This window comes from Stomoxys calcitrans, chromosome 4 (genome assembly GCF_963082655.1).
Source record: "Stomoxys calcitrans chromosome 4, idStoCalc2.1, whole genome shotgun sequence".
Lineage (NCBI taxonomy): Eukaryota > Metazoa > Arthropoda > Insecta > Diptera > Muscidae > Stomoxys > Stomoxys calcitrans.
In genome coordinates, this window is record NC_081555.1 from 100,585,064 (window position 1) to 100,604,259 (window position 19,196).

General features: G+C 35.4%; 1 protein-coding gene across 1 annotated transcript; it reads right to left on the reverse strand.

Moving 5' to 3' along the window:
* Positions 1 to 5,548: 5,548 nt before the first annotated feature.
* Positions 5,549 to 12,733, reverse strand: LOC106083210 (allantoinase). Its single transcript, XM_013246099.2, has 6 exons — positions 12,473 to 12,733; positions 12,154 to 12,305; positions 11,604 to 12,017; positions 6,513 to 6,850; positions 6,231 to 6,436; positions 5,549 to 5,948 (listed from the first exon to the last, which is right to left on the reverse strand). The coding sequence occupies exons 1-6, from the start codon at positions 12,626 to 12,628 to the stop codon at positions 5,796 to 5,798; spliced, it is 1,419 nt and encodes a 472-aa protein (XP_013101553.2). The 5' UTR covers positions 12,629 to 12,733; the 3' UTR covers positions 5,549 to 5,795.
* Between the last annotated feature and the right edge of the window lie 6,463 nt (positions 12,734 to 19,196).

Sequence of the window (19,196 nt, forward strand, 5' to 3'; positions counted from 1 at the left end):
CATCGGGAAAGGAAATCAGCCCAAGAAAAAAGTAAGAATGTCACTTTAGAACAGACGGAGACAGCTGCACGTACGCCACTGATAAATGCAATTTTGATCCAAAAATAAAAAAGCAAGTGCAAAAAATCAACGGAGTTTATCTATACCGCTCAACAAAACTTGATGTCTCATTCCTCTGCTTGCTTTGGGTTCATGTGGCACTCATCTGAGTGATGCTCATTTGCAAACAACACACGATGTCCGTTTACCAAATTGAAAATCAAATCCACTAAACGATTACAAAACCATTCCCGCATCTCTCACTCTATTATATTTGTGCGTGTGTTTTCAGCTAACTTTGTTTTTATGTGGCATGCGATGCAGACAATTGCTTTGGTCAAAGTGGCTATTGAGTGCCAAATTTTGGGTTTCATGCAGTTTTTTTTGGATGACAAATCTTTGGGTATAAGTTTTTAAATGGCTGCTATACCATTAAACATGGCATAGTACCTTACAAATGTCGCAGGCATTGGGATGGGATAATCACCGCTGAAAGTCGGATGATCTCGCCAGGATTCAAACCCATGCGTTCAGCGTCATATGCTGCTATGCTTACCTCTGCGCTGCGGTGGATCTATTCAAAGAATATCATAGCAAAACTCTTTTTAAAATGTGGGGCAAATGTGTGATGTTTGGAGGGACCCCACTTAACCACTTTTTGACTTTAGATTTAAATCTCTTACACCGAGTATTTTATATGCGATTGCAAAGGAACCTTATATCTCTGTAGCTGGCATATACATATTGCCCTTTCACCTTTCTTATGTGTAAGGGTCAGGATGAGTTATGTTCTAAGTCTATTCACCTCACTGTACTACTTGTTGCCATTGCTTGGAGATATTACACTCTAGCAGAGAGCCTGTAAATGCTATTTAATGCATAACCTTTTGATATCAGTAAATAAACACACTCAGAATGCTTTCAGTTTCATCATTCATAATGCTTTGAGATAAGAAAGAGCCGACATTTACTTACCAACATTCACAACACACACACACACACACACACACCAGTACAAATATTGAGCTAACGCAACAATTGTATGTAACTACCATTCACGTCAATGATTACATTATCCCATACCAACAGAGCACTCTTCCGTAAAGGCAAATGTTATTGAACTTTTTGAATGAATGAAGAGCCCAGAGAGAGAGAGAGAGAGAAAGAAATGAATGACAAGTGTCATATCTATTTTCGCAAACAATACAAACATCATTGACAGATTACGTTTTGCTATGAATGACGCACTACTGTTTAGATTTTCTCACACACGACCATACGCGGGCTATGTCACATTGTGTAACAAAAAAAAAGACGATAAATAAAATATTTAAGTAGGAATATCCAATGGAAATGTACAACAATTAAATACTGTGTGTCAGAGCTAGTTTTGTAGCTATGTAAAAGTGGGGGAATTGTTAAGTTGACATTTTTTAATTATGCTCTAAAAAATTGTAAATTTAAGAAATACAGTGCATTTGCGAAAGTATGAACACCCAAGCATATGAACATTTGTTTTCTTCCATTGACTACTCTAAAATATGAACTCAGAGTTAACAAGCTTTAAAATATGAACAGCTAATTTTTGTCATCAATAAAAAAAATCATCTATTTTTCGCTTAAAAACTTTTTCTTTTTCCAAAAATCAATGCTTGTTTTTAAAATCAATTAAATAATAAATAACAAATTTCAAAGAAGAAGCTCTTATTTTTAGGCAATAAACGTTTTCAGGAAATTTGAAGCCATTTGAAAATATGCACAATCTTGCAAAAAGTACTATCGCCAGTGCATTGTATTTGTTTTTTTTGTTGCTAATTCTGAAAGTCTACCATACGTATAAGTAATATTAGTAAGATTGAGGGTTTATCATACGACACGTTTGCCGCTCGTCCAAATGAATATTAAAATAAGACAAATTAATGAAAATTTGCACAAGTTTAGACATTTTCTAAGTTGGACAACATATCTGGGGAAACAGCATACTCAACAACTGAACAAGAAGCTTATATACCCAAATTAAAGTGTACTAAAACGACCACATGATAAAGGAAAAGGATCTAAAACCACGTTTACCAAAGGAAAAGGCACTACAACGAAATTTTGTTAAAGGAAAAAGTGCTAAAACAATACTTTGCCAAAGAAATGGCTACTAAAACCAGCCTATTTCAAATGCTAGGGAATAAAACACGTTTTCAATTAAAAGGATATCAAAAACTACACTTTACCAAAGGAATGACTACTTAAATCAGCCTTTCCCAAAGAAAAAGATACAAAAGAACTTCCCTTTGAGAAAGAGTAGTAAAAATATATTTTCCTTTGAAACCCGTACTATAACTACCTTTACCTTTGGCAAAGTGTGCAAGAACTACATTTTCTTTTGGAAGAGAGTACAAAAGGGTACTATAACTACACCTTCCTTTGGAAAAGGGTACAATAACTACCGTTTCCCTTGGGAAAGTTTGCAATAACCAACCTTTCCTTTGGGAAAGGATACTATATCTACACTTTCCTTTGGGAAAGGGTACTATAACAACACTTTCCTTTGGGACAGGCTACCATAACTAGCCTTTCCTTTAAAAAAGGGTATTATATTCCTTTCGGAAAGGGTACTATAACTACACTTTCCTTCGGGAAAGGGTACTATAACCTCCCTTTCCTTTGAAAAAGAGTACCATAACTACCATTTCCTTTGGGAAAGGGTACTATAACTACGCCTTTCTTTGGGAAGGGGTACAATAACTACTTTTTCCTTTGGAAAAGGTTACAGTAACTACCCTTTCCTTTGGGAAAGGGTACTATAACTACCATTTCCTTCAGGAAAGGGTTCTATAACTACTCTATCCTTTGGGAAAAGGTACTATAACTACCCTTTCCTTTGGGAAAGGTTATTATAAGCACCCTTATCTTTGGGAATGGGTACTATAACTGCCCTTTCCTTTGGAAAAGGGTACTATTACCACCCTTTCCATTAGAAAAGGGTATTATAACTACCCTTTCCTTTAGGAAAGGGTACTATAACTACCCTTTCCTTTGGGAAAGGGAACTATAACTACCCTTTCCTTTGGGAGAGGATACTATAACTAACCTTTCCTTTGGGAAGGGGTATTAAAACTAACCTTTCCTTTGGGAAAGGTTATTATAAGCAACCTTTCCTTTGGGAAAAATTACTATCACTACCCTTTTTTTTGGGAAAGGATACTATAGCTACCCTTTCCTTTGGGAAAGGATACTATAACTACCCTTTCCTTTGGGAAAGGATACTATAACTACCCTTTCCTTTGGGAAGGGTACTAGAACAACTATTTCCTTTGGCAAAGGGTACTATAACTTTAAAAAAGGGTACAATAACTACCCTTTACTTGGGGAAAGGTAATTATAACTACTCTTTCCTTTGGGAATTGGTATCAAACAACGCTTTCCCAAAGGAAAGGATATTAATACCACCCTTTCCTTTGGAAAAGGGTATTATAACTACCCTTTCCTGTGTGAAAGGGAACTAAAACTACCCTTTCCTGTGTGAAAGGGAACTAAAACTACCCTTTCCTGTGTGAAAGGGAACTAAAACTACCCTTTCCTTTGACAAAGGTTGCTACAACTACCCTTTCTTTTGGGAAAGGGTACTATTACTACCATTTTCATTGGGTAAGGGTACTATAACTACCGCTTCCTTTAGGAAAGGGTACTAAACTACCCTTCTCTTTGGAAGAAGATATTATAACTACCCTTTTCTTTGGGAATAGTTATTATAAGCACCCTTATCTGTGGGAAAGGGTACTATAACTGCCCTTTGCTTTGGAAAAGGGTACTATTACCGCCCTTTCCATTAGAAAAGGGTACTATAACTACCCTTTCCATTAGAAAAGGGTACTATAACTACCCTTTCCTTTAGGAAAGGGTATTATAACTACCCTTTCCTTTGGGAAAGGGAACTATTACTACCCTTTCTTTGGGAAAGGGTACTATAACTACCCTATCCTTTGGGAAATGTTTTTAGAACTACCCTTTCCTTTAAGAAAGGATAATATAACTACCCTTTGCTTTGTAAAAGGGTACTTTATTTACCCTTTTTATTGGAAAAGGGTACTTTAACTACCCCTTTCTTTGGAAAAGGGTATTTAAACTACCCTTTTCCTAGGGAAAGGGTTTTAAATTGCCCTTTTTTGAAGAAGGGTACTTAAATTACCCTTTCCATTTGGGAAAGGGTTCTGTAGCTATCTATGCCTTTGGGGATGGGTACTCTAACAACACTTTTCTTTGGGAGAGGGTATTACAACTACCTTTTCTTTGGGAAAGGATACTATAACAACCCTTTCCTTTGAGAAAGGGTGCTAAATCTACTGTATTCACCCCTTTTTGGGAAAGGGTACGAACTTTTTCTTTGTAAAGGATACTGAAAATACACTTTCCTTTGGGAAAGGGTACTAAATCGCCCTTTCCTTTAGGAAAGGTTATTAATATATAAACCTTTTCCTCCTTAACTACCCTTTCCTTTTGGAAACGGTACTATAACTATCCTTTCCGTTGGGAAAGGATTCTTTAACTACCCTTTCCTTTGCAAAGGATTTTTCGCAAGTTAGCACCGATGTCGAAAGAGCTTTCCTTTTAGGATTCAATATTTTTTTTCTTAATGTTTAAGTTCGTAAATCTGAAGAAGTTAGAATATAAATTTTTTTGAATTTTTTTGGGTATCAATTTTCAGATTTTGGGCTTTTGTTGTGAGGAAAAAAACCAAGAAATTGTGTTTAGCCTCTTTCTTTCGCCACAAACTTCTCTGCTGTTTACTTAACTCATAAATTTTTTAATATCAAAAATTTAAAATTTTGGTAGGTGTAAGAAGAAATGTGCGATTTTAGGAAGTGCTGTTTTTTTTTTACAATACCTCTTGAAATTTTGCATTGCGATATTGTTTTGGATTGTCGAAATTCGAAAAAATGAAGGAGTTACAGCGTTTTTGTCTTTGAAAATTGTGCCCACGAAAAATCGATTTTTAAGAATTTATTTTATGAAAACTGACATGGCGAAACAATTATAGGTGGTCTCATTTGGACAACAACCACAATTCATATGGTACAATCCACCATATTGCCATCATAATGTTATTTCAAGAAAGACATTGTTCTCAATACAAACAAAGAAACGTGCGCTCATTTGCTTACGTGTACAATGAGAGAAAGAGAAACACAAACAAAGAAAACGTCAAAAAAATGGGGTGGTTTGCTGCGAAATTAAACACATAACTGACATCTTAATACCGTCAAACCGCCTGGCTGTTTTCAGCTGTTCGCATGAGATCACCTTTATTAATCCACCTTGGAAAACTTGGAAATGTAGCTTGCTTTGGGAGTCGAAAGTGCCAGAGTGCCCAAAACAAACATAATTTTCGCATTTCTAGGGAAATTTTAGGAGGTAGTTGTCTTGGGTTATTTTTTAATTTTAACAAAGTTTTCCATGAAATTCTGAACTGTTCTTTAAAAATTAGTTTTTTAATAAAAGTCTTATGTTTACAAAATTAAAATATTGAGTGATAGTTTTTTATTTGACAGCCTTTTTGGGAACCCTTCAATGGGCAAAACTACCGTCAACTGCATAAAATCTTAAGTTATCTATTTTTGAGACGAAAAAGGGAGAATATAAAAAATTTTACTTTTTAAATTTGCTGAGATTTTTATCCTTTTTTACAATTTGTTTGTTACGCCCTTATGCATTTCAGTTGACAATAAGTAAAACCTGAGTACTTCACTAAATTCGCTTTATAGTTACGAAAACTTCACAACCTTTTTCACATTCTTACGTAATACGATTTTGCCCAGAGGTTGGCCAAATCCTTCATTATCCTGATAGACATGAAGACCTCGTACCACAGTAGCATGTATCAAACCTTGAAGTCTTTGATTCATATAGGGAGTAGACTGCAACAAAAACCAGAATATGTAAATTAAATAAATTTTTTACTTTATTTTAAATTTTTGAATGTATTTAAACTTTAAAATTTTGGTTTTAAAATAAATGAGCATTTTTTGCTTTTAAGAAAAATTATTTTAAATTTATTTTTTTTTATTTTAAATTCTATGATTTCATCTTTCAAGCATAAATTTTAATTTAAAATTGAAATTTTTAATTACTGATTTTTAGTTTTTTTATTTAATGTCTAATTACCCGTATGTCCCATTACCCGTACCACATTAACCTACCTTTATGGTGGAATACAGCATATCAGCATGTACCTCAAATGTGGCGTCTGGATCCCAAATACAAAAATCAGCATCATAACCTTCGATAATCTTCCCCTTGGAGTTCTCCAAACCACAAAGTATTGCGGGATTCTCACACATGGTCTTATAGATATGCTGCATGCCCAAACCATATTTTTGGCAATGAGTCCACATAACCGATAAACCTGAAAAAGGAGTTACATTTAATAAATTTGGACCAAATACGGTGACCACTTCATGATAACTTTAACAAAATCCCACCCAATTGCAACGATGATATGCCAGGCCAGGCATTAAGAAAATTTCCCCTAGCTCTGCCATAGGTAAGACATTTTGGTCCTGGTGTAGCTGGTGAATGGTCTGATGCTATAATGTCTATCATTCCCGATTTAACTGAATCCCAGAGCGCAGCCTGATTGGATCTTGCCCTAATCGGGGGATGAGTTTTATATTCGGTGTGACAGTCTTCTATGTCTTCGGCAGCTAGGCTAAGGTAATGAGGGCAGGTTTCGGCAGTGATTTTAGCACCTTTGCTTTTACCATCTTTAATAATGGGCATAACCTCGTTGGCACTGAGATTAAGCAGGTGAAATTGTTTTCTGTACGGGAAAGAAAAAGAGAAGTTTTAGACATGTTTTTTCTTTATTATATAAAAAAATTCTAAAAATTTTATTTGCAATACAATTAAAAAAAAAAAACAAATAATGAAAAATTGCTATAAAAATTTTATCCCAATCCAAAAACCCTTCGAGGAAATCACGCCACCCCCAAACCTGCAAGGGAACATATAAACAGATGGCCACATTACGTGACTCGAATAGAAGGCATCTAGGAGGTTAGTACGAATTGGAAATCAAATTGTGCAATCTGTATCAGAAAGGTTGTCCTAGTAACTAAAACCATCCGAGTGGATTCAAATGATAGGCGTTTCGGAGTATACTATGAATCAGAATTTCATATTTATGGAACAATATGCCTACGGGACGCTTTACCGCAAATACTGGATTAAATTTTTCTTTGTTCAAGAATAGTATACTATCTTTCAGAGTAAAGTGAACTGCAACCATTTGTTTTCAAAGAAAATGGTACTAAACTACCGTTTTCAAGCGGCACGGGATAGTTGAGAGCACCTCACTGGCTGCAATATTGAGTAATTGCAACGGTAGTTGCGGACAATCAGCTGTATCGAGTGGAGAGTGTCAGTGAGAGGCCGGGCGGCAAAGGCTCTTGCACAAATACTGCTCGATATGACAAGGAGAGTTATTGGCGCCTTTAATAACAAATGACCAACCTTTTTCCCGGAGCAAACGGTCTTTTAGACCGGAATAAGCTTGAACAACAACAATAAAGTGCAGAGTGCTACAATTTACAGGTTTTAAAGTAAAGGGTACCAAAACTACCAGTTTTCAAAGTAAAAGGTACTGAAATACTACTTATTTCTAAAATACCATCTCCCAAAGGAAAGGGTACCAAAACTATTCTTTTCTAAAATAGCATTTCCCAAAGCAAAAGGTACTCTTTTCCAAAGGAAAGAGGAAAGGCTACTAAAACTACCCTTTCCCAAAAGGAAAGGATACTAATACTACCGTTTCCCTTTCCTAAAGGAAAGGGTACCAAAACTACACATTCCCAAAGGAAAGGGTACTAAAACTGTTCTTTCCCAATGGAAAGGGTACTAAAATAACCATTTCTCAAATGAAAAGTTACTAAAACTACCCTTTCCCAACGAAAAGGATACTACTAATACCCTTTACCTAGGGAAAGGGTAGTAGCACTACTCTGTCTTAAAGGAAAGGTACTAAAACTACCCATTTCCAAAGTAAAGGATACTAAAACTTCCCTTTCCCAAAGGATAGGGTACAAAATTTACCCTTTGTCAGAGAAAAGGGTACTAAAACTATCATTTCCCAGAGGAAAGGGTACTGAAACTACCCTTCCCAGAGGAAAGGTTACTGAAACTACCCTTTCTCAAACGAAAGGGTTCCCTACCTAAGAAAGAGTTCCTTAAACTTCCCTTTGCCAAAGGAAAGGGTACCAAAACTTCCCTTTCCCAAAGGATAGGGTACAAAATTTACCCTTTGTCAGAGAAAAGGGTACTAAAACTATCCTTTCCCAGAGGAAATGTTACTGAAACTACCCTTTCCCAGAGGAAAGGGTACTGAAACTACCCTTTCTCAAACGAAAGGGTACCGAAACTACCCTTTTCCATAGGGGAGGGTACTAAAACTACCCTTTTCCAAAAGAAAGGGTACCAAAAACTGCCCTTTCCCAAAGGAAAGGTTACTAAAACTTCCCTTTCCTAAAGGAAATGGTACTAAAACTACCTTTTCGCAAAGGAAAGGGTAGTAAAACTACCCTATGCTAATGGACATGGTACTAAAAGTACCCTTTCCCAAAAGAAACGATAGCAAAAATACCCTTTCTCAAAGGGAAGGGTACTAAAACTACCCTTTCCAAAATAATGGGGTACTAAAACTACCATTCCCGAAAGAAAAGGGTACTACAACTGCCCTTTCGCAAAGAAAAAGGTACTCAAACTATTCTTTCCCATAAGAAAGGGCATTAAAACAACCCTTTCCTACAGGAAAGGCTATCAAAACAACCCTTTCTCAAAGGAAAGGGTACTAAAACTACTCTTTCGCAAAGGAAAAGGTACTAAAACTACCCTTTCTCAGAGGAAAGAGTCCTACCAAAGAAAAGGGTACTAAAACTATGCTTTCCAAAAGTAAAGGGTAGTAAAACTATTCATTCCAAAAGAATATGGTACTAAAACTACTCTTTTCTAAAGAAAGGGTCCTAAAATAACCCTTCACAAAAGAAAGGTACCAAAAATAACCTTTCCCAAAGGAAAGGGTACTAAAGCTGCCCTTTCCCAATGAAAAGGGTACTAAAACTACCCTTTCGCAAAGGAAAAAGGTACTAAAACTACCCTTTCCCAAAAGAAAGGGTATCAAAACTACCCTTTCCCAAGGAAAAGGGTACTAAAACGACCCTATGTTAAAGGAAAGGTTACTAAGACTAGGTTTCCTAAATGGAAGGGTACTTAAACTACCCTTTCCCAAAGAAAAGGGTACTTAAACCACCCTTTCACAAAGTAAAGGGTTTCTAAAACTTCCCTTTTCCAAAGTTAAGGGTACTCAAACTACCCTTTCCCTAAGAAAGGGTTTCTAAAACTTTCCTTTTCTAAAGGAAAGAGTACTAAAACTTATTTTTCCCAAAAGAAAGGTTACTAAAACTTCCCTTTTTCGAAGGAAAAGGGTACTAAAACTACCCTTTTCCCAATGGAAAGGGTATGAAATCTACCCTTTCCCATAGTTTCCTATGGGTAGGGTACCGAAACTACCATATGTCAAAGAAAAGGTTACTAAAACTACGGTTTCCTAAATGGAAGGGTACTAAAACTAACGTTTTCCAAGGAATAGGGTACTAAAACTACCCTTTCCTAAACTAAAGGGTACTACAACAACCCTTTCCCAATGGAAAGGGCAATAAAACTACCCCTTCCCAAAGAAAGGGTACTAAAACACCACATTTCCAAAGTAAAGAGTACTAAAACTGCCCTTTCCCAAAGGAAGGGTAACTAAAAGGGTACTAAATCTACCCTTTCCTAAAGGAAGGTACCGAAACTACCATATGTCAAAGAAAAGGTTACTAAAACTACGGTTTCCTAAATGGAAGGGTACTAAAACTAACGTTTTCCAAGGAATAGGGTACTAAAACTACCCTTTCCTAAACTAAAGGGTACTACAACAACCCTTTCCCAATGGAAAGGGCAATAAAATTACCCCTTCCCAAAGAAAGGGTACTAAAACACCACATTTCCAAAGTAAAGAGTACTAAAACTGCCCTTTCCCAAAGGAAGGGTAACTAAAAGGGTACTAAAACTACCCTTTCCTAAAGGAAGGATAACTAAACTACCTTTTTTAGTACCCTTTCCTTTCGGAAAGGCTACTCTTTCGCAAATGAAAGGGTACTAAAACTACCCATTTCTGAGGAAAGTGTACTAATACTACCCTTTCCCAAAGGAGAGGGTATTAAAATTACCCTTTCTCAAAGGAAAGGTTAGTAAGACTACCCTTTCCCAAAGGAAATGTTAACCAAACTCCCCTTTCCCAAAGGTAGGGATTATTTAAACTACCATTTTTCAAAGGATAGGGTATTAAAACTACCCTTCCCCAAAGGATAAGGTATTAAAACTACCCTTTCCCATAGGAAAGGTTATTAAAACTACCCTTTCCCATAGGAAAGGTTATTAAAACTACCCTTTCCCAAGGAAGAGGGTACTTAAACTATCTTTTCACAAAAGAAAGGTTCTTAAAACTACCGTTTCCTAAAGGAAAGGTTCTTAAAACTACCCTTTTCCAAAGGAAAGGCTTTTATATTTATGTTCTTAGGGTATTAAGACAACCCTTTCCCAAAGGAAGGGGTATTAAGACTACCTTTTCCCAAAGAAAAGGGTACTGAAGCTACCCTTTCCCAATGGAAAGAGTAGTAAAACTACCCTTTCCCAAGGGAACCAGTATTAAAACTTCCCTTTGTCAAAGAATAGGGTATTAAAACTACAGAATTATATTAACAAAATGCGTGCTCTGTTAAGATAATTAATCATGCGCTTCTTCCATTTTATGTTGTGTTTAGCGACGAAGCTCATTTTTATCTCAATGGGTACGTAAATAAAAGGAATTGTCGATTTTGGGTTTAAGGTCAGCCAAAAGCAATGCAGGAGCCACCAATGCATCAAGAAAAAGTCACAGTTTGATGCGGTTTATGGGCTGGTGGCATCATTGGACCGTACTTCTTCAAAGATGATGCGAATCGTAACGTAACTGTCAATGGTGAGCGCTACTTGGAGATGATATCCAAAGTTTTTTTTGACCAAAATTCAAGAGCTTGACTTGCATAACATGTGGACTCAACATGACGGAGCCACATGCCATACAGCACGCTTAAGAATGGACTTATTGAAAGGTGAGTTCGGTGAACATTTTATTTCACTTTCGGGACCTGTCAATTGGCCGCCTAGATAGTGCGATGTAACTCCTTTAGACTATTTTTAGTGGGGCTATTTTAAAGGTCATGTCTATACAGACAAGCCCTCTTCAAGCGACGCATTGAAAGACACAACATTGAAGCATTTATTCGTGAGATATCTGTCGAAATGTTGGAAGTACGCCAAAATTGGACTAAGCGAATGGACCATTTGAGGCGCAGTCACGGTCAACATTTGCATGATACAGTCTTCAAACATTAATTTATATGGACCGTACTATTGTTTTAAATAAAGATTTCATGCATTTTTCTGATTTTTTTTTTAACTTTCATGTAACTCTTAAAAAATCACCCTTAACTTACTTTTTATGCTTCAACGCCAACTCTGTTATAGTTCTCACTGCATTCACTTCCATTTGTGCCGGCCTTGTTCTTAGAAATGACTCATAACATTTGGGCTCATCTTCATTAGGACGTATGGGTTTGGCTAAGGGTTCCTCTGCATGCACCGCTATCAGAGTATTATCATCGACTTTCTGTAGAACCGCATCCAATTGTTCCTTGGTAATGGCGGGATATTCTTTTCCCACCGGTTCAGGTGAATCGACCAGAGTGCATTGTAGACCAATAACACCGCCTGCAATAATGGCAGGCATATCGGACCAATCTTTGGTATTAAGACCACCCCAAAAGCCAACATCCACATAGATTTTGCCACGGGCGGTACAAAGCTTGGCTTTTAAAGCAGCCATTGAGGTGGTGGGTGGAATGGAATTGCTGGAATATAGAATATTTTTCAAAAATCACTTCAAATGGGAATAATGTCTTGAAATACCAAAATTCAATATTTGAATTTAGTTTTGGATTCTCGATCAAGACAATATTCTAGTTACTTTGTTATATGTAAGCTTACGTGGGCCTATCAATAATGGTGGTAAAACCGCCAGCTGCTGCTGCTTTGGTTGCATTTAAAAAGCCCTCCCAATCCTTGCGACCCGGTTCGTTTATATGCACATTGACATCGATGAGGCCGGGCATTAACACCATATTGTCAAAATCAAAAACCTTTTTTTTGGGAAAAATTAATACAAAAAAAATCATTCACTTCTATATATGGTAAAATTTATGTTGTGTTTTTGCATTTTTAGCATATCTGAAAACTACACACGTATATTTGTTTGTGTGTATATGCACATTTGCGTATGCTTGGGTGTTTGTTTTGATATACTCACCGCTTCCGATTCAATATTATATAGATATGAATTGACTTCTTGGGCCGAGCGCAATATTTTCTTAATTGTACCCTCGCTATCGACAATAATGCCGCCATGCATGAAACCCTCTTTGGTGCCCAGAAAGATGCGTTTACTCATGAATAATAAATCCATGATGGTATCTTTAGATATTTCTGATAAGAATTCAAATTAAAGCACTTTTTTCAATTGAAAATTGAGGTTTGCATAACTTAAGTCACAGAAGGTATGCATCCGATGTTTTACAGTCCACTTAAAAAAACACACTAACGGCGATCTTTCTTTGGCATTCTCTTTTTTACGAAATTTTATCATATGTTTTTGGGTATAAAAAGCTTTTTTGATTTTTAAAGCTTTTTTGGTTTTTAAGCTTTTTTGGATATTTTGGATATTTTGGACACAGTTGAACGATTAATCGTTCAATTAAAAAAAAAAAAACAAAAACTTTAATCAGACTGTTTTGAATTATTTTTGTCAAGAATTTATGTAGAAATAAAATTTTGAAACAACTTTTTATAGAAATTGAATTTTGACAAAATTTTCTGTAGATATAAAATTTTGATTAAATTTTCTATAGATATAAAATGTTGACAAAACTTCTATAGAAATTAAATTTTGAAAAAATATTCTAAAGAAATTGAATGTTGCGAAAATTGTCTATAGATATCAAAATTTGTCTGTTTGCGCTCTTTCATTATGATCTTTAAAATCTTCTCCTGATTTTTTCAATATTGTCTAGCTCGAGATCATAGTCAATGCTTTCTATTCAAAGAATAGCATAGCAAAGAACTTATAAAAGTTGGCCAAGTGTGTGTTAATCTTCAAAACACTTTGACTGACATGCTGGATTGCGATTTCTGATACGCCATGTATCTTTATCAACACCTTTGTCAAATTGATTAAGGTGCCCCGTATACCCAAGGACTTATTGAGCCCTGCTTCAAAACAAAAGCGTGCCCCCTACACCATACCCAATAGCCGTTGGGTATTTGGGATACCTTCATTAATTTGTCAAAGGTGTTAGAGGCTCAAAAAGTCAAATCAGGAAGTTGGTTTGTATGGCAGTTATATCAGGATATGATTTATACCATATTTGGCAAAATTTCAGCCAAATTGGATAAGAATTTCGCCCCCTAGAGGCTCAAGAAGACAAATTAAGAGATCGGGTTATATGATAGCTACATATATCAGGTTATTGATTTAGACCATATTTGGCACAGTTATTGGAAGTCATAGCAAAACGACATGTGCAGAATTTCAGCCAAATTGGATAAGAATTGCGCCGGCAGTTAGGTTTTTAAGGCAGCTGTATCAGGTTATCAACCGATTTAGACCAAACTAAATTTCAACCAAATTGGATAAGAATTGCACCCTCTAGATGCTCAAGAAGTCAAATCGGGAGATCGGTTTATATGACGGTTACATATATCAGGTTACTGATTTAGACCATATATGACACAGCTATTGCAAGCCATACCAAAACGAATGGTGAAAATTTTAGCCAAATTGGATAAGAATTGCGCCCTCAAGAGGCTCAAGTCTAATGGGAAGATCGGTTAATATGGCAGCTATATCAGGTTATCAACTTATTTAGACTATACTTTACACAGTTGATGGAAGTCACCAAAAAGAAATGTGCAAAGTTTCAGCCAAATTGGATATTAATTGCGCCCTCTAGAGGCTCAAGAAGTCAAAAAATTTCAAGCGCCTAGTTTTACTTCTTCGAAAATTAGCGTGCTTTCGACAGACAGACGGACTTGGACTTGACTTAAACTGCCATATATATGATTTATGGGGTCTTAGACGAATATTCAATATCCAAAACGAAATTTCTATACCACCATCTTATGGTGGAGGATATAACAAAACATTCAGAATTGCGCGAAAGTATGTTCGAGGTATAAACTCCTAGCTTTACTCCTTCGAAATTTAACGCGCTTTCGACAGACAGACGGATCGTCCCCTCTTGCCAAAATTTAAAAAAACGCCAGATCTTGGAGATGGGTGCCCCAAAAACACGAATTTGGTATAAAATAACTTGGAGGGACGCCCCATCCCAAACCCACTCGAACGGACATGTTTACCGGTTGCGACAATAGGGGTATAAATGAAATGTATTTAAGAGTATGGAACGAACTTGGCATCAAAATCTCAGCCTAAGTGTCGGGGGTCCAGTGCCGGGGGTTCAATTTTTGATGCCCCAAAAAATTTTTAGTTGAGCATGCAGAGGTGAAGATTTGACCAAAAAATGCGGTGTACTGCAATCCCAGAGCGTTTTGCTTAAAATATTAGCAAAAAATCGCAAAATTGATATCCAAAACTTGATTTTGTTTGCCAAAAAGTCATAGTCGTTTTCAAGGTCGAAAACGCTGTAACTGCTTCACTTTTTTGGATTTAAAAAATCTAAACGAAGTTCGCGGATGGAAATTCGAAGAGCAATCTTGAAGTAAACAGTTTTTCTTAAAATTTTCACTTATATTTTTTTTTTTCATTTTTTTAGGAAAGGGGGTAACCTTATGAAAAATTTAAATTTTTGATGCCCCAAAAAATTTTAAGTTGAGCATATAGAAGTGAAGATTTTAGCGAAAAATGCGGTGTATTGCAATCCCAGAGCGTTTTGCTCAAAATATAAGCACAAAATCGCAAAATTGATATCCAAAACTTAATTTTTTTGGGCAAATAGTCTTAGTAGTTTTTAAGGTCGAAAACGCTGTAACTGCTTCACTTTTTCGGATTTAAAAAACCTAAACGCAGTTCGCGGATGAAAATTCGAAGAGCAATCTTGAAGTAAACAGTTTTTCTTAAAATTTTCACTTTTATTTTTTTTTTGGATTTTTTTATGAAAGGGGGTAACCTTATGAAAAATTTAAATTTTTGATGCCCCAAAAAATTTTGAGTTGAGCATACAGAGGTGAAGATTTAAGCGAAAAATGCGATGTATTGCAATCCCAGAGCGTTTTGCTCAAAATATAAGCACAAAATCGCAAAATTGAAATTCCAAACCTGTTTTTTTTGGGCAAATAGTCATAGTCGTTTTCAAGGTCGAAAACTCTGTAACTGCTTCACTTTAAATAGTCATAGTCGTTTTCAATGTCGAAAACTCTGTAACTGCTTCACTTTTTCGTATTTAAAAAATCTAAACGCAGTTCGCGGATGGAAATTCGAAGAGGAATCTTGAAGTAAACAGTTTTTCTTAAAATTTTCACTTATATTTTTTTTTCATTTTTTTAGGAAAGGTGGTAACCTTATGAAAAATTTAAATTTTTGATGCCCCAAAAATTTTGAGTTGAGCATATAGAGGTGAAGATTTTAGCGAAAAATGCGGTGTATTGCAATCCCAGAGCGTTTTGCTCAAAATATAAGCACAAAATCGCAAAATTGATATCCAAAACTTAATTTTTTTGGGCAAATAGTCTTAGTAGTTTTTAAGGTCGAAAACGCTGTAACTGCTTCACTTTTTCGGATTTAAAAAACCTAAACGCAGTTCGCGGATGAAAATTCGAAGGGCAATCTTGAAGTAAACAGTTTTTCTTAAAATTTTCACTTTTATTTTTTTTTTGGATTTTTTTATGAAAGGGGGTAACCTTATGAAAAATTTAAATTTTTGATGCCCCAAAAAATTTTGAGTTGAGCATACAGAGGTGAAGATTTAAGCGAAAAATGCGATGTATTGCAATCCCAGAGCGTTTTGCTCAAAATATAAGCACAAAATCGCAAAATTGAAATTCCAAACCTGTTTTTTTTGGGCAAATAGTCATAGTCGTTTTCAAGGTCGAAAACTCTGTAACTGCTTCACTTTAAATAGTCATAGTCGTTTTCAATGTCGAAAACGCTGTAACTGCTTCACTTTTTCGTATTTAAAAAATCTAAACCCAGTTCGCGGATGGAAATTCGAAGAGGAATCTTGAAGTAAACAGTTTTTCTTAAAATTTACACTTTTATTTTTTTTGCATTTTTTTAGGAAAGGGGGTAACCTTATGAAAAATTTAAATTTTTGATGCCCCAAAAAATTTTGAGTTGAGCATATAGAAGTGAAGATTTTAGCGAAAAATGCGGTGTATTGCAATCCCAGAGCGTTTTGCTCAAAATATAAGCACAAAATCGCAAAATTGATATCCAAAACTTAATTTTTTTGGGCAAATAGTCTTAGTAGTTTTTAAGGTCGAAAACGCTGTAACTGCTTCACTTTTTCGGATTTAAAAAATCTAAACGCAGTTCGCGGATGGAAATTCCAAGAGGAATCTTGAAGTAAACAGTTTTTCTTAAAATTTTCACTTTTATTTTTTTTGCATTTTTTTAGGAAAGGGGATAACCTCATGAAAATTTAAATTTTTGATGCCCCAAAAAATTTTGAGTTGAGCATACAGTAGCAAAGATTTTAGCGAAAAATGCGGTGTATTGCAATCCCAGACCGTTTTGCTCAAAATATAAGCAAACAATCGCAAAATTGATATTCAAAACTTGATTTTTTTGGGCAAATAGTCATAGTCGTTTTTAAGGTCGAAAACGCTGTAACTGCTTCACTTTTTCGGATTTAAAAAATCTAAACGCAGTTCGCGGATGGAAATTCCAAGAGGAGTCTTGAAGTAAACAGTTTTTCTTAAAATTTTCAGTTTGATTTTTTTTGCACTTTTTTAGGAAAGGGGGTAACCTTATGAAAAATTTTAATTTTTAATGCCCCAAAAAATTTTGAGTTGAGCATACAGAGGTGAAGATTTTAGCGAAAAATGCGGTGTATTGCAATCCCAGAGCGTTTTGCTCAAAATATAAGCACAAAATCGCAAAATTGATATCCAAAACTTAATTTTTTTGGGCAAATAGTCTTAGTAGTTTTTAAGGTCGAAAACGCTGTAACTGCTTCACTTTTTCGGGTTTAAAAAACCTAAACGCAGTTCGCGGATGAAAATTCGAAGAGCAATGTTGAAGTAAACAGTTTTTCTTAAAATTTTCACTTTTATTTTTTTTGGATTTTTTTATGAAAGGGGGTAACCTTATGAAAAATTTAAATTTTTGATGCCCCAAAAAATTTTGAGTTGAGCATACAGAGGTGAAGATTTAAGCGAAAAATGCGATGTATTGCAATTTCAGAGCGTTTTGCTCAAAATATAAGCAAACAATCGCAAAATTGATATTCAAAACTTGATTTTTTTGGGCAAATAGTCATAGTCGTTTTCAAGGTCGAAAACTCTGTAACTGCTTCACTTTAAATAGTCATAGTCGTTTTCAATGTCGAAAACGCTGTAACTGCTTCACTTTTTCGGATTTAAAAAATCTAAACCCAGTTCGCGGATGGAAATTCGAAGAGGAATCTTGAAGTAAACAGTTTTTCTTAAAATTTACACTTTTATTTTTTTTGCATTTTTTTAGGAAAGGGGGTAACCTTATGAAAAATTTAAATTTTTGATGCCCCAAAAAATTTTGAGTTGAGCATATAGAGGTGAAGATTTTAGCGAAAAATGCGGTGTATTGCAATCCCAGAGCGTTTTGCTCAAAGTGTAAGCACAAAATCGCAAAATTGATATTCAAAACTTGATTTTTTTGGGCAAATAGTCATAGTTGTTTTCAAGGTCGAAAACGCTGTAACTGCTTCACTTTTTCGGATTTAAAAAATCTAAACGCAGTTCGCGGATGGAAATTTGAAGAGGAGTCTTGAAGTAAACAGTTTTTCTTAAAATTTACACTTTTATTTTTTTTTGCATTTTTTTAGGAAAGGGGGTAACCTTATAAAAATTTAAATTTTTGATGCCTCAAAAATTTTTGAGTTGAGCATATAGAGGTGAAGATTTTAGCGAAAAATGCGATGTATTGCAATCCCAGAGCGTTTTGCTCAAAATATAGGCAAACAATCGCAAAATTGATATTTAAAACTTGATTTTTTTGGGCAAATAGTCATAGTCGTTTTCAAGGTCGAAAACGCTGTAACTGCTTCAATTTTTCGGATTTAAAAAAACTAAACGCAGTTCGCGGATGGAAATTCGAAGAGGAATCTTAAAGTAAACAGTTTTTCTTAAAATTTACACTTTTATTTTTTTGCATTTTTTTAGGAAAGTGCCAGTATCTGTTAGCCTGCTACCTTAGATCTTGAAACACAAATTGAAATATCTTTGATGATTTTTAGCTAAACCTTTTTTTGGTCTATACTGTATTGTCTGTCTGCGCTTTCTTTTTTTTGGTCTTAAAATCTTTTGAGATTCCATTGCAGGATATTGTCCGGTTTTAGACCATTGTTTAATGCTTTCTATGCAGTCAGCAAAAGTGTGTTGTTACTGGAAGCATTTGACTGGCTATACGTATCGCGGTTTCATTTTCGACCAAGAAAAATCATCAGCGGACGATGTCAAATGGATCATGGTGCTTTACATACCATCCCAACTAGAATAGGTTGTAAAGCACACATCTGAATTTAAACAGGACTCTTAAAGACGACTTGCTTCACAAGCACAATAGAAAACGAATCAAATATTATTTCGCTTATTCAAATCCAATTTATCCAACAACGCCAATAGCTACAAACAAACATATTTTGCTCTTCGCAGGATGCAAAACAATTACCCTTTTTCGCGGAAAATGGTTTAACTCTGTGAAAAAAACAATGCTACATTGAAAAAATGGTTTTGGTTTCACCAGTCCTCATCGAAAAGAAGTTCTTTGCAAAATAAAAAAAAAATAACAAAAGTCCAAAATGTGAAATATAACTATGCCA